The sequence below is a fragment of the Mixophyes fleayi genome, chromosome 4, assembly GCF_038048845.1.
Source record: "Mixophyes fleayi isolate aMixFle1 chromosome 4, aMixFle1.hap1, whole genome shotgun sequence".
Classification (NCBI taxonomy): domain Eukaryota; kingdom Metazoa; phylum Chordata; class Amphibia; order Anura; family Limnodynastidae; genus Mixophyes; species Mixophyes fleayi.
In genome coordinates this window covers 216,663,482-216,676,997 of record NC_134405.1, presented here as the reverse complement: position 1 = coordinate 216,676,997, position 13,516 = coordinate 216,663,482, and the positions used below count along the sequence as shown (strand labels likewise).

General features: G+C 37.3%; 1 protein-coding gene across 3 annotated transcripts; it reads right to left on the bottom strand.

Moving 5' to 3' along the window:
- Positions 1-1,195: 1,195 nt before the first annotated feature.
- Positions 1,196-12,126, bottom strand: TMPO (thymopoietin). Of its 3 annotated transcripts, XM_075209336.1 has the most exons (12): positions 11,704-12,126; positions 5,425-5,551; positions 5,172-5,324; positions 4,623-4,724; positions 3,694-3,797; positions 3,335-3,454; positions 3,130-3,225; positions 2,805-2,951; positions 2,436-2,549; positions 2,253-2,343; positions 2,016-2,109; positions 1,196-1,615 (listed from the first exon to the last, which is right to left on the bottom strand). In XM_075209336.1, the coding sequence occupies exons 1-12, from the start codon at positions 11,935-11,937 to the stop codon at positions 1,333-1,335; spliced, it is 1,665 nt and encodes a 554-aa protein (XP_075065437.1). In that variant the 5' UTR covers positions 11,938-12,126; the 3' UTR covers positions 1,196-1,332. The 3 variants fall into 3 exon arrangements, with proteins under 3 accessions (XP_075065437.1, XP_075065438.1, XP_075065436.1); XM_075209337.1 differs by lacking the exon at positions 3,694-3,797 and having other exon boundaries at positions 4,627-4,724; positions 11,704-12,123; XM_075209335.1 differs by lacking the exons at positions 2,253-2,343; positions 2,436-2,549; positions 3,694-3,797 and having other exon boundaries at positions 2,016-2,107; positions 4,627-4,724; positions 11,704-12,119.
- Positions 12,127-13,516: the final 1,390 nt, after the last annotated feature.

Sequence of the window (13,516 nt, the reverse complement as noted above, 5' to 3'; positions counted from 1 at the left end):
TGCACACATTAGTATTAAGCGTTACAGTCTCTGTATAACAGCCAGATGTAGTTTGTATGTCATGAATGAAAATGCTCCTTAGTTTATAAAACATTTCCACGGTTACTTTTCTTAGTTATCCCCCCCCAAAAAAAGAAGACAAAACAAAAACAGTATTCCATGATTGTGAGAAAATGTTACTAAAATAAACTACAGAATGTTTACTAAATATCGCTCATAATAAAATATAGAGCTTCAGTAATGAATTTCATATTATTACCTGAAGTTAGATTATAAGGTGGGGTTTAAATAAATTGGGTGTCCTATTGCATTTTTGTAAAATTATATTTGTGAGTAATGGTAGGAATTGCATGGTCTAATAGGAAAACAGCTGTAATATTTTTCTCTTCCATGCATACTGGACAGCAGTCTGCTTTGAAGGAGTGGCATTGAGTAAAATACATCTCTGCTCCACTCAGAAAAAAGTTAGCTATAATATTCAGTTACTCTTCAGGCAACCTTTTCATTACCCACTAGAATATTCCTGCAACAAGAGAAGGAACTTGGTTTCTAAGTATTGGAGAAAACACTAAAGTACCCCCTGGGACATTTGCCACAACAATTGTTTGAGATGCAACGTGTCAACCAACGTTGCTCGCAAGTCGGTGTACATTTGTAAAAAATAATTAAGGATTTATCATTTACATTTTTTTTTATTCTACATGGTATTTTCAAAAATAGTTGATGTCACATGGGTTTATGATCACCAGTGATATGGGTTAAGCTTTCAATCAGCATAAATTCCCTGTTGCAGGAATATCAGATATGAAACATTGGACGCACAAAGACACCCCAAAACAAATAACAGGTATTTCATATGCATTATTGTACTAAGCTACACTACATACAGATATCAAAATATATTTCCCCATTACCATTTTAAAATACATTAGCCAATTTCTACCATCTCACACAAAGCTGTCTAAATAGCATGATGATATCACTTATTTTCTGTTTAAGTAAATTGATGAAAAAGGATTTACATAAGTTACAATTTCCCCTTCCAAATTAAGCATTCTATCAAAATAAACTAAAGCGTTCCTGTTAAAAATATAAGAAATACTACAAAATGCTTCAGAGATCTAATAAAAATAATATTACTTGTTATGGCACAGTCCTCTTCTAGCTGTCCACAGTAAACAACAAATTGCAGATGTCCGTATGTACCATCTTTATTCATCTACAGAAGTGTTTGTGAAGTGCAGTCACATAATTTGCAGAATTTGAGAAAAATGGCAGTTTTTGTAATCCTAGGACTGTTAAAAATATATTTGAACGGTAAATGCCTGAAAATCAGTTTTCATCTTTATTGAACTGGAGCAATTTAGAAAAGGGATTCTCTTCATTTGTTTCAATAGCTTGATAAACCAAAAATGACAACACAGCCACAACAACAAAGAAAAGAATCTTTAACCACATAGGCATGGATCGTCCAGTTTTCATTTTTGTAGCCTTCTCATCAATTACTGGTTGGTACTTTGAGATATACTTTGTAGTATAGCGTTCCTCCATTTCGAAATCTTTGAGACTGAAGGGTCGACCAGCAGCTCCCTTTATTGGTCTGCGGCAACTGGCACTGTTTGACAATGATTAAAGCAATAAGTCAACTATAGTTTCAGTCAGAAAGCATTGCACAACTGTATATTAGACAAATGCAACAAATTGCACAGTGATGCAGAATATGTCCTGCAGTAGGTCATCTAAATGTATGTTTAAAAGAAAGGTTTGTTTTCTAGAACAGAAAAACATAAACTCAGAAGGAAGACAAAGAAAAACAATAACCACTAGGAAGTTTTTTCTATTTACATTAGTTTGCTTGTACTGTGAATGCATTACTTTTGCAGCATCCTTTCCCGTATGGACTTCTAAAATATCTGATTTGCAAGAATTCTAATTTGTCTTCCATACAGATTTAAATGATGTCTTTAAAATAAAAATTATATATCTACACGCAAGCAAACAAAAAAAAGTCACACCTTATTCCTGTAGGAGTTAAAACTTCATATGGAAACATTTCCTTCAGAATATCTTTGTTTTCTCTTTTTTCTTCAAATGTTTTTTCTACTATCTAAAAATAGAAAAACTCATTTTAATTAACCATACACTTACAGATTTTGCGAACTTAGAATCACCAGGAAGCCCAAGTGGAAATGTGATGGAAGCAAAAAAATAAAATAGTTATCACCAAGTGCACTAAATGAGATATCTTCCCTGAATTTTAAGGGGGGTTACAAACTTTGTTATTTTCAATTGTCTTGTCTTTTTTGGCGTCTCCATATGATCTCCAGTGATGTCACCAGTATCCTTCAAAGCGAAGAATATCATTTTGATTACATATCCTAACAAGGTCATGAAAGTATTAAAAATAAAAAAAGGTAAAAATATTGCGTGATCACCTCTAGCAGAGCCGTGTTCAGAAGATCACTGGAATTTGTATGACCAATAATATCAATATCAATGACCTTTTTAAGAGGAGAACCTGTATCCGTATGCTGTAGTAAGTTCAAATACTGCAATAGCACAACAAAAGCAAATAGAGGCACCAACATAAATGTTAACCTGCAATTGCAACTAAAACAATTATGAAAAGCAACAAGTTTATTGTTTAACGATAAAGTTTTACAAATGTAGCTTGAGGTTTAAGCAAACTTTTTCTTTAGTAATTCAAATAACCCTTTGCTGTTCCATACATAAAAATGAGAAACTCATTTACTTTTGGTCTGTTCAATATTTCAATGTGAACAACTTTAATTTATGGTATTTACCTTTTCACTGATCAGCTGTTTCTTTGGGGTTCTTCTTGACAACTCTGTGAAGTCGCTGACTGCCCGCAAAGTGTTTGTATGCTTGAAACTTTCAGTAACCTGGTTATCCAGCTGATGAGACTCAAAATGAGAATATGCTGTATTAGCCTATACAAAATCAAGGGGGAAGGGAGTGGATAAAAGAAAAGGTGATTAAAGGTGTTTGAGGGATTATTCCTAAAAGAAAATGTATAGTACAATACTAGTTAAAGATATTCTAAATGGTTTATTTCTTTTTACTAATTTATTAATCTATTATATAAAAAAAAAGTAAAAATATATTTACTAGAGTCTGGTTGCTTGAAGGCAATACAGTTTCAGTTACAGAGGCAATCTCTGAGATATCTGCATCATCAAAAGTTAGGGATCCAGCAGTTACCACCTATTTGTAGAAAAAGGTGAGAAAAGAGAAAACGAAAAAAGTTAATATTGAGAAATATAATACGTCATTGCCTTCAATGGGAGGGTAAATACAATAATTCTGCCATCACCTTTTTCCTTGGTGTTCTTCGTACTACTCTTGTTGACTCTTTAGAAACAGCCTGTAGTCGCCCACCTTTCTCAGGTTCCAACATCCTCGGAGGCTCCGAAACCGCATCTCCAGAAATGTCCTAACCAAGTGTTAAATATATAATAAGTGAGCTATTATCCTAAAGTAAGTTACCCACCAACACAAACTGCTCTTATATACAGAGTGAATGGCACAGAATACCAAAAAGTGCTTGATTCAGAAACAGAGTGAAAAGAGTTTCTCCATGAGTGAGCAACCTAAACATAACAAATGCTTGTGTAAAGACCAAATACCATTTTAAGTGTGGAAATCAAGAGTAGTAACATGCAAAAATTTTACAAGTAGATTGATGGATAAGTCCTCCATCTCCGAAATAAAATCCTTTGGAAGCAACCTGCCATGCCGTTTGACATTTAATTCTGACATGACTTCAGTATCTTCAGCTATCTAAATGTAAAAAAGAAAAGATGGCTAATACTAAAAATAACCTGTAAGTATTTATAAATCATGTTTCAGAACCAGTGGCACACTATGTATACGGTAAAAATTGGTGGCCATAGTCCTGAACCAGAATGGACCCACTATATCTGCAGTTTATTTTTAGACAAAGCTTGAGAAATATAGGAACAAACACTAAGGAAGAAAAGTTTGCAGCTCTAAAATGTATGGCTTTGCTCTGAAATATTAAAAATTCTCTGGACACAATTGTTTTATTATTGGACAATAAGCACAATTACTGCTTTGCAATGATATACTTGCTGGCACTCAGTGAATGATTTGCAGCAACCATTTCAACCATTGAGCACTGCTCTTGATGGCTTATATGTGCAGCTGAAACTGTAGACTGCACAAAACCTTATTACTTGCAAATTAAAAGGGTTGCCATGATTTCTCATTTTTAAATGCCATCATTTCCTGACAATGTAACAATGGTTATTTTGAAGCAATATTATCATCCTTTAGATATACAAAGCATATTACAAAGTTCTTTACAGAAAATCTGTAATAGTTCAAATCAGTCCTTGCACCAGTGGGGCCAACACTCCTAACTTCTCTACCAAACAAACCCACAATGCCCAGAACTCAACTAATCTATCAGTAAAGCTGTTGTACCCACAGGAAATAAAAAATAAATAAAAAAAAAAAGTATGTAAATCTATGCTAAAGCATCACAACTTTAAATTTGCTATACATGAATGTTGAATTATAGTTCCAAATAGTAGAAAAACTTTTTCAAACAGATTCAAAGTGTAAAGTGGTTTGCACACATACCTCATTTTGCTCTGGCCTTCTGGACCGAGATGTTACTTGAGGCTTTAGCTTGCTCCTTATTGGCTCTCTTGTCTCAAATGTCAGTTCTATCTTAGGCTCTTAAAATAGAATATTAAAAATGACCATTTTGGTAGATAGAGAACCTTAATATTGGAGTCTATTTTCCTAATAGTATGGTATAAAGTATTAGAGAAATTAATGAAATGATATATTATGCAAACCTGATTCACCACACCTCAACTAACCATTTATTCTCAGTGTCTAGAGCCGAGATAGACATGATACTGAGCTATTATTGTGGAAATAACAGCACTCAAACGTAGAGGTCAGAGTTTTTCGGTGAAGTGTAAATGTAGTCACAATAATAAAACAAAGTTACGAAACACTTGTGTCAACTCCACTTGCAGAGAACCAAAATGTATTTATTTTTATAAGGAATGAATTGGCAGATTACATCTGCCTGAGCTGGTATTATTCACTTCTCCAGGCCGATACTAATTTAAAGCCGGTTGAATTATTTTTTTGTAATTACGGAAAGTGCATACCTTCATTGTCACTGTACTGCCTGGAATCTGAATTTCCGTTTTGCTTGTTATTGTCTGCAATTGAAGAGTCTACTACAGAAGGAACCATAGATGTGAGCTGCTGTTGCTCCTTCAATTTTAAAAGCCTTTGCTCATAAACTTTCCTTGTACTGCCTGAAAGACAGATTGTGAAGTGAAGGTACTAGGAACATAAAAATGAAAACCAAATAGGTCTCTCATAAGTTCTGAAAATATTCACATTTACAAACCATACCTAAAATAGGACCAGGTTTTACTCCATATTTCAGTAGCTCCTCCTTCAGTGCATCATTACTGAGCTCAGTTACATCTTGCTCAATTTTCTCCTCTTCGCTCGGCTTATCAGTCTTCTTTGTTGCTTTCTTAAAAACAATAAATGCAGAGTATATCATTTTATACAAAATAAAATTTACATGAAATGCAGGATTCACACGATTGCGACAATATTTACATTTCCTGGTTTCCACATTTGTTTTCCATTCTATTAAACGGACAATATCTCAATTAAAAGTAGTAACTGAAGTAAAGCCGCCTTATGTCAGTCAGTAAATCTATTGAAGAACATTTCAAAGTTTCATAGCTGATCTTTAACAAAGCGTAGACATTACAAACACTACAGATAGTGTGGAAAAACATCTAGAAGTAAAGCACACAATAAAAAGGTGTCACACTGTTGTTGTTTAATATGACCAGTACATTAGTAACAAATGAAAAGACCATAGCATTTTAGTACTCCCAAAATTAATCAAGACAAAACAGCAGTTCATTATAAAGCAACCACTAGTGGCTGCACAGTTAAATTGAAATAAAGTTTATTTCATTTGCAAATGTTAGTAGTAGCTTTAGGCATGCTAAAAACACAAAACAAAAACCTGGAACCTCCCTTCAAAATAACTCCATGGGGTAAATGCATCAAGCTGAGTTTCCTGCAGGTTTGAAAAGTGAAGATGTTGCCTATAGCAACCAGATTCTAGGTATCATTTAGTACATTCTACAAAATGCCAGCTAAAATCTGATTTGTTGCTATAGGCAACATCTCCACTTTTTAAACCCGCAGGAAACTCTTACGCTTGATACATTTACCCCCAAAAGTTTTTTTGTTTTTTTTAACTTTACAAAAGTATGAACAGCGTACTAAAAAGTATTTAACAGTGGTGTTATGCACATTAGCAAAAAACATTGCCCATATTTAATCACAGCATTTATATACGGCAATAACAGATTTTTCAACCCATATGACTAACATGCATCAAATTTTTACTTCCACAAATGATGTACAAGCATGTATTCTCTACACATAACAAAACCAGTCTCTATTATTATCAACCTTTATTTATAGTGTGCCAAATAAGGTCCAGAGAGTAAACAAGACAGCACAACACAGTAAACAAATATCACTACACAGCTACTTGGGGTGAAAAGGGTATATTCAGAACGGGCTGAAACCTGTGCCCATTAGCTTGGGCGCAACTAACTAGCTCTATAACAATGGCCAAAACAAAATTCTGAACTTGTCTCTATCATCTTCACTTCAGACCCATTGTTCTATAATGCTGTTCTATTACAGCATCAAGAGATGCACTCCTGAACAGAAACCCCAATTATGAAGTCAAGGTATGACAAGCATTGATATAGGTAGCAGAGCATGCAAAGCACATATATACATTTAACATGTGGTATAGCAATAAATCAGGATCTACCGGTAAGTGTGCCAATATTAAAAAGGAATTGGCATGTACAGGAAACAGTTTGTCTTATTTTGCAGACATGGGTCTGCTACAATGATCCAAGGACATCCTGTGTCCAGGATAAATGCCTCCGATATTATCCTCCACAACACAGCCATTACCATGTGCTCACTAAGCAAACTATATATAGCCAGTGCAAAGGATGGCCACCTCAATTTCCTGGGCAGTATATAAAGCCTCTGCCTATCAAAACATGCTGTATGTCATATAGCCACCATAAACAGGCTATGCACAGAATAACTGCATCAGGCCCACATTGTGCATTGCTTCCAGAATAGCTGCAGCATACATAACTCAAACACATCACAGACCATTGTCTTATTCACACATCCGATGGCCACTATATCAGTCCCTTGCCTCAATCTCTTCCCACATTTATCCAATCTTCATGCCAATGTGGAAAACCATGGAGATGAACCAATGAGATTACATTCAATTAAAATCAGAGAACTCAAATACAGAAGCCACAGCAGTATCTAACTGAAGCCTTGTCTGCTTCTTTTTGTCCATCAGCAATAACCATTAATCAAAAGAATCATTTAAAAAAAAAAAAATAGTAAATGCTATCAATCCAAAAATACATTAAACTGAAACTTCAGCAGAGTCTGTATCATCAAGGTATGAAAATTGATGTTAACTGTGGAGTCGGTGAAGGACACACTGCCTGTATGAAAACAGAGCAGGTTGGAAGAAACAGAAGGAGTTCAGGAAAACCACTCACAAGATGTTGGGGGGACATACCAGATAACCTAACCAACACAAGGTGACCTTTAGGAACCGGGTTTTAGCTAGGATATTCCACCCAAAACTGAAATGTCCTTTAAATTCATCTAAATATACAAATAAGACTGCAAGGTAGTCATAGAATGAGGTATATACTAAAGACCACTGTCAGCAGCTGGCAGCGTATATATATATATAAAAAAAAAAATGTGTTAATGAAAAATGCAGCATGTTAACTCTGTAAAGAAATAAATCTTGGGAGTAATTTTTCATGTGGTTTTGATCAGGTTTTCATATGTCCAAAAAACCCTACTTTGCAAGTGTTTTTCCATTGGTTTTTACTATTTTACTTGTCGATATCATTTTGGCGAGGTGAAATAACTGATCAGAGAAACTTTCAACACCATAAGAACTAGGTAAAGTCAAATAAACCTCTCTCTGGGAGCACATATATTAGCTTGCAAATATGTTGGATTTTATCTTCTTTAGCAAGTGATATTCAAGAATAGCTGAAATTGACTTTATCGTATAAATGGACAACTTCACATGTTGTTCTATTGTGTGGCATTTAAATAGGATTTCAAATATGATTTTCTAAACAAATAAAAATACTCATTTTATATACCGTATTTCCCCATGTATAAGACGCACCTTTTTCCCAAAAATTTTGGGTCCAAAACCTGGGTGCGTCTTATACAGGGGCAGCGGAGGGGGGGTGATCCAGTAGGAGGGGGACAGGCAGCGTGTCAGCGCTATCCAGCAGGCGGGGACAGGCAGCGGGGATGCAGAAGGCAGCGTGTCAGCGCGATCCAGCAGGCGGGTACAGGCAGCAGGGATGCAGAAGGCAGAGTGTCAGCGCGATCCAGCAGGCGGGGACAGGCAGCGGGGATGCAGAAGGCAGAGTGTCAGCGCGATCCAGCAGGCGGGTACAGGCAGCAGGGATGCAGAAGGCAGAGTGTCAGCGCGATCCAGCAGGCGGGGACAGGCAGCGTGTCAGCGGGGATCCAGCAGGCAAGGACAGGCAGAGAGTGTCAGCGGGGATCCAGGAGGAGGGGGACAGAGGCACAGTGGAAGCGATTGCAGGGAGTGTGCGCTGCCCGGCTGCTCTGATCACTATCAGAGCAGCCGGCCATTACACTCTCCCTGCCTTTTTTGACAGCTACCGTAATATTTTTTTTCCAAATTTCGGGGCCAAAAGTAAGGTGCGTCTTATACATGGGAGCGCCTTATACATGGGGAAATACGGTAACTCAATTTACAGACCTAGCACTCATACAAGGGGGCATTTGTAAACCCTAGCTGTGTAAGTCATTTTCTTTATTTCTGCCTCAGATAATAAAGGAGCAGGACAATGATGTAACTGGTGGCAGTGCTCTGCACCACAAAGTTAACTTTCATTGAAAAAAAACAGACACCTTTCATATGAAAGATTAAACACAAAGCAGAAGAGAACATTAGTCTATGCAATGACATTAGTTTCTGAGGTAAACCAGAAAAAGCATACAAGTGGTTAACTTTCTAAGATACTTCTGCTTTTTCAAATAGTTTACTTTTTGGTTTCACAGATATCTGAAAGTCAGAAATATCTTTATGGTATATTACATGTGGTTGGTATTTCCATACCTCTAGATCAGTATATCCCAATCCAGTCCTAGGGGACCCCTAACAGTGCATATTTTCCGGGTTTCACAGTATCACAACTGAAATAGTACAACCTGTGGATCTTTTACAATGTGTTAGTCAGAAATGAATACACCTATGCTCCAGCAAGAAGATATGGAAAACAGCTAAGGGTCCGTGAGAACTGGATTTGGAAACCACTGGTCTAGATATACAATGACCTGGAGGACTTACTTTACCTGGTAATCAAATGCTACAAGACATATTTATAGCAAAGTGGTTAATGCAAGTATGCCAAATATGCCAAGACTCTAGATACACTTATAATGCAAATGTTCACAGAAAGGACAGACATCTTATGGCAGTGAGGGTCTATGTGAAATGTCTGGAGGACTGCACAGAGTAACAGCACAGTGCACTCCCTCCTCCAGGAATGCCACTTGACCTCCCTGCACTTTGCAGAGAATGTCACTGATGCAAAAGTCAGCTGTCCCCCATTCTGATAAGATTGGGCATTGCTACCTGGGGGATAGGGTGAAGACACAGGCTCAAGGGGCTGCCTGTTGCCCACCTCTGTCTTGTGGCGATATTGACTGGGTATTAAGTTTAGTTAATAGTGAATAAGATTTGAAAATGCCTTCGGCCATGTCCAAGCATGTTATCGTACCAATTGCAATTCTAGGCCAATGTACTCATTCAGGGTATAGTCATATTTAGAGTCATGCAATTCCTCTTCCTGTATTTATTAGTTAGAAAAAAAATTATATATATAACAAATAACAGTCTGCAGTTATGACAGTCTTTATATTTCCAGTCAGATTAAACATGATGCAGATTAGGATGATCAGTATTTTTTTTTTATCTATAAAGCCACTTTTTAATTAAACACCCACAAGGATATTTGCACAGCTACATAAATTGTATTTTTACAACTAGGTGGTGCAAAAGTGGTTAATCGTGTTGTGTCATGTGGTACCATATAGGAAAAGTGACTGGCAAAGTCCGGGTTAGTTGCATTAACTAACCCATAACACGTCTGACCATTATCGTTTCCAGGACCTTCTTTTTTACCACTTATTTGTGTACTAGTTTTTATAAATGCCCTCACCCTCCGATGCTTCACACAATTAACTAAATCAGGCCTGTCCAACCTGCGGCCCTCCAGATGTTGTGAAACTACAAGTCCCAGCATGCCCTTCCAGCTATCAACAGGTTGTCTACTGGCAAAGCATGCTGGGGCTTGTAGTTTCACAACATCTGGAGGGCCGCAGGTTGGACAGGCCTGAACTAAATTATCTCAAGGCTACATACACACTAGCGATTGTAATGAGAATTAGAAGCGCACTTGAACCACATTTTTAAACCATTTGTCACAAAACATTAATTTTGCTCAAACATAACACATGTAAATGCTTGTTAACTGCATCGCACCAACTATAAAACGGGCTCTCACGGAGATACACAAGCTTCACGTGCGTCAGATATGTTGAAACAGAAAATGCAGTAAAATATAAAATAAAGGAGCTGCAATTCAAACTATATGCACATAAGAAGTAATTATGTAGTCTCAGGGAGCCAAATCTAGGAACCATCTGGATAGGGCAGCAGTGCATCAATGTACATTCATAGAAATGAACTGCAAATATATGTGCCAGATGCAAGTTTTTTATGTTGTTGGATTTTTCTCTTTTAATAGGGGATACTTGCTACCTGCATCTGACCACGATGTTTCTCCAGCTATTTACTATACTGAAATGTAAAAAGTATCCAGAACAAATAGTAAACAAACATTACAGAATATTGTGGTGACAGATACTTTGTCTCCAAAACAAACTAAACTTGCAGTTCACCATTAACAAATCAATCGTTTTAAAGAAAAAAGGCGGGAACGGTTGTGATCTATCCTCCAGGTGGCGCTCTGCTGAGCGGAAGAACCAGATAGTAAGAGACGGGCAGTCACAGCCCTGGGGCTTATACATGGATTGGCTACAAGCAAACGTAATATTAACCACCTCACTTGTTCCCTTTCTGAACCCGTTACTTGACACCACGTATTAGAGGATTTGGTTTCCTCATTATATAATCGCAATTGTATTGTGATTTAAGTGCTCGCCAGCACTTGATGTGATGAAAGAACCCAGCCAGCAGTAAGGAGAACCGCAATGTTAGCTCGTCACAGCAAGTATTCCGTGACATTTATTGTACATCTCATACATTTGTCTATACGAAGATACCCCGGAGCTCTGCCCGTCAGGAGCGGATGATAAGAATATATATGTATGGGACAACAGTATACCACAAAATATTCCATTCATTCTTCACCGCGCAGCGTCGCTGTAGAAGGACACGCACAGGCTCCCTGCTCCATTACACATAGTAATATACATGTCCCTCTATACTGATCAGCCCGTCCCCCCTCTCACCCGTCCTGGTGGTCGGCCTCGGGCCCGCATCGGCGTTGACTTCCTCTCGGACCTTTCCTCGTCGCTGGAAAATTCCGGGGTGGCGCGGTTGCGGGGGGTCAGGTGTTCCCGGTAAAGCTTCACGTACACGTTTTTGGGCTGCTCCCCGGCCGGTAGACTCACATTGTTCGCCACCAGCTCGCTCTTCAGCTGTTCTTTGGAGAGGGCCGTCGGGTTTTTCACAAACTCCGACATGGTGCGCACATACAGCCAACACAGCTCCGATCTGCTGCTTATTGCCTAGGAGCCCCAGCTGCCGATCCCCGACCAGCCGAAAAGAGAACAATTGTTCAGAGATAGAAACGGAAACAGGTTGTGTGTTTGTAACGGCCACCCTATGCTCGACGGAGAAGCGGGACGCCAAACAATAACGTGCGCGGTCATTGGCTGCCGGGCAAAGCAAGGAGAATGTAGATTGGCTGCACGCTGCCTTCAAAAAAACATAAACGACATCACAACGCGGCCTTTCTCAGATTATAGTCCCTGGGTCAGAGCTGGGTAGAAGTGTGTCTTTGTGTTGTCAGGCCCACAGTCTGAGGATGGAGTTAGGCTGTCACTGCTGCACTGATGCCGATTTCTGTTGTTTTAACAGATTTGTTGTGTGTCTGTAAACAAGTAAAAAATAAATATATATATATATATTTTAATGGAAATCTCAATTAACACTTTGGATTGTAAGAGATCTGATAACATTTACACCTCAGGATCCCGAGTTAGTTTTTATATTTTTTGTATACATCGATAAAGTATTACAGAATCCAAAATTCATTGCCACCTGCAAACTTTAGAATATAAAATTAGAAGATATCATTTTGTAATTAATATTTTTAATACGAAATACAAATACTTTGCAGTCTAATTTTAAAGTTGTGTGTGCTTGTAAAACAACCAAAGGCACAAGCATGCAAGAATTGTAAATGGGAAAATTACACTAAACCTTAATCCTGTCCTTTGTTATTTACACACAAAATTAGTGTTAATCTAAAGTGATACCCCTATTTTTATTCTGTGATTTATGTTTATAGGGATACAGAATATGCAAATCTGAGATATTTTATTTGTTTTTCTTTTTAATTATGTTTATCATCAGAGCCACATCTGTTAATTAATCCATTACAAGTGCATAAATCCAGAGACTATTTAAAGTGTTTTGAAAAAGCCCATGTAAAGTGTATTGAAAAAGCTGGAAATCATAGTAAATGCAATTAAAAAAAGCCAGAAACATCCACAGCTTGGTTTAAAAGCTGGATCCAAGCAGATCTCAAGTTTCCAATTGATGTTAGCAAACATGGTCAATGGTTGTCACTTGAATTCCTCAAACAAAAGTTCTTCTACACATTGGGGGTATTCAATTGTTATAAAGTTTTTTTTTTTGCACCGCCGCGTAAAAAAATAAATTCCTGCGGGGTTTTGATGGCAACCGTTTTGAGTTAGCGCAGCGGGAAAACTCATGCATTACAATTGAAAAAGGGAATGCTGTACCCGCGCGTTAAAAATTGTGTTTGCAAGATTTTAGGGGAGTGAAGGGGTGTTTTAACGCTGTCATGTATGACACAAAAAAAAGGTTTTGCATAAATTTCCATACATTAGATTGCATTACATATTGATACACATTGATAATATCTACATTACAGTACTTTCTTTAGCATATTTTTTTTATTGAACTATTTTTTACCATAGAATCGTCTATGCCTTGTCAAAACACATTACTACATTCATATTTTTACCAAAAACATACATAAATATAATTAATTAGTGATTTTATTTTTAAAAT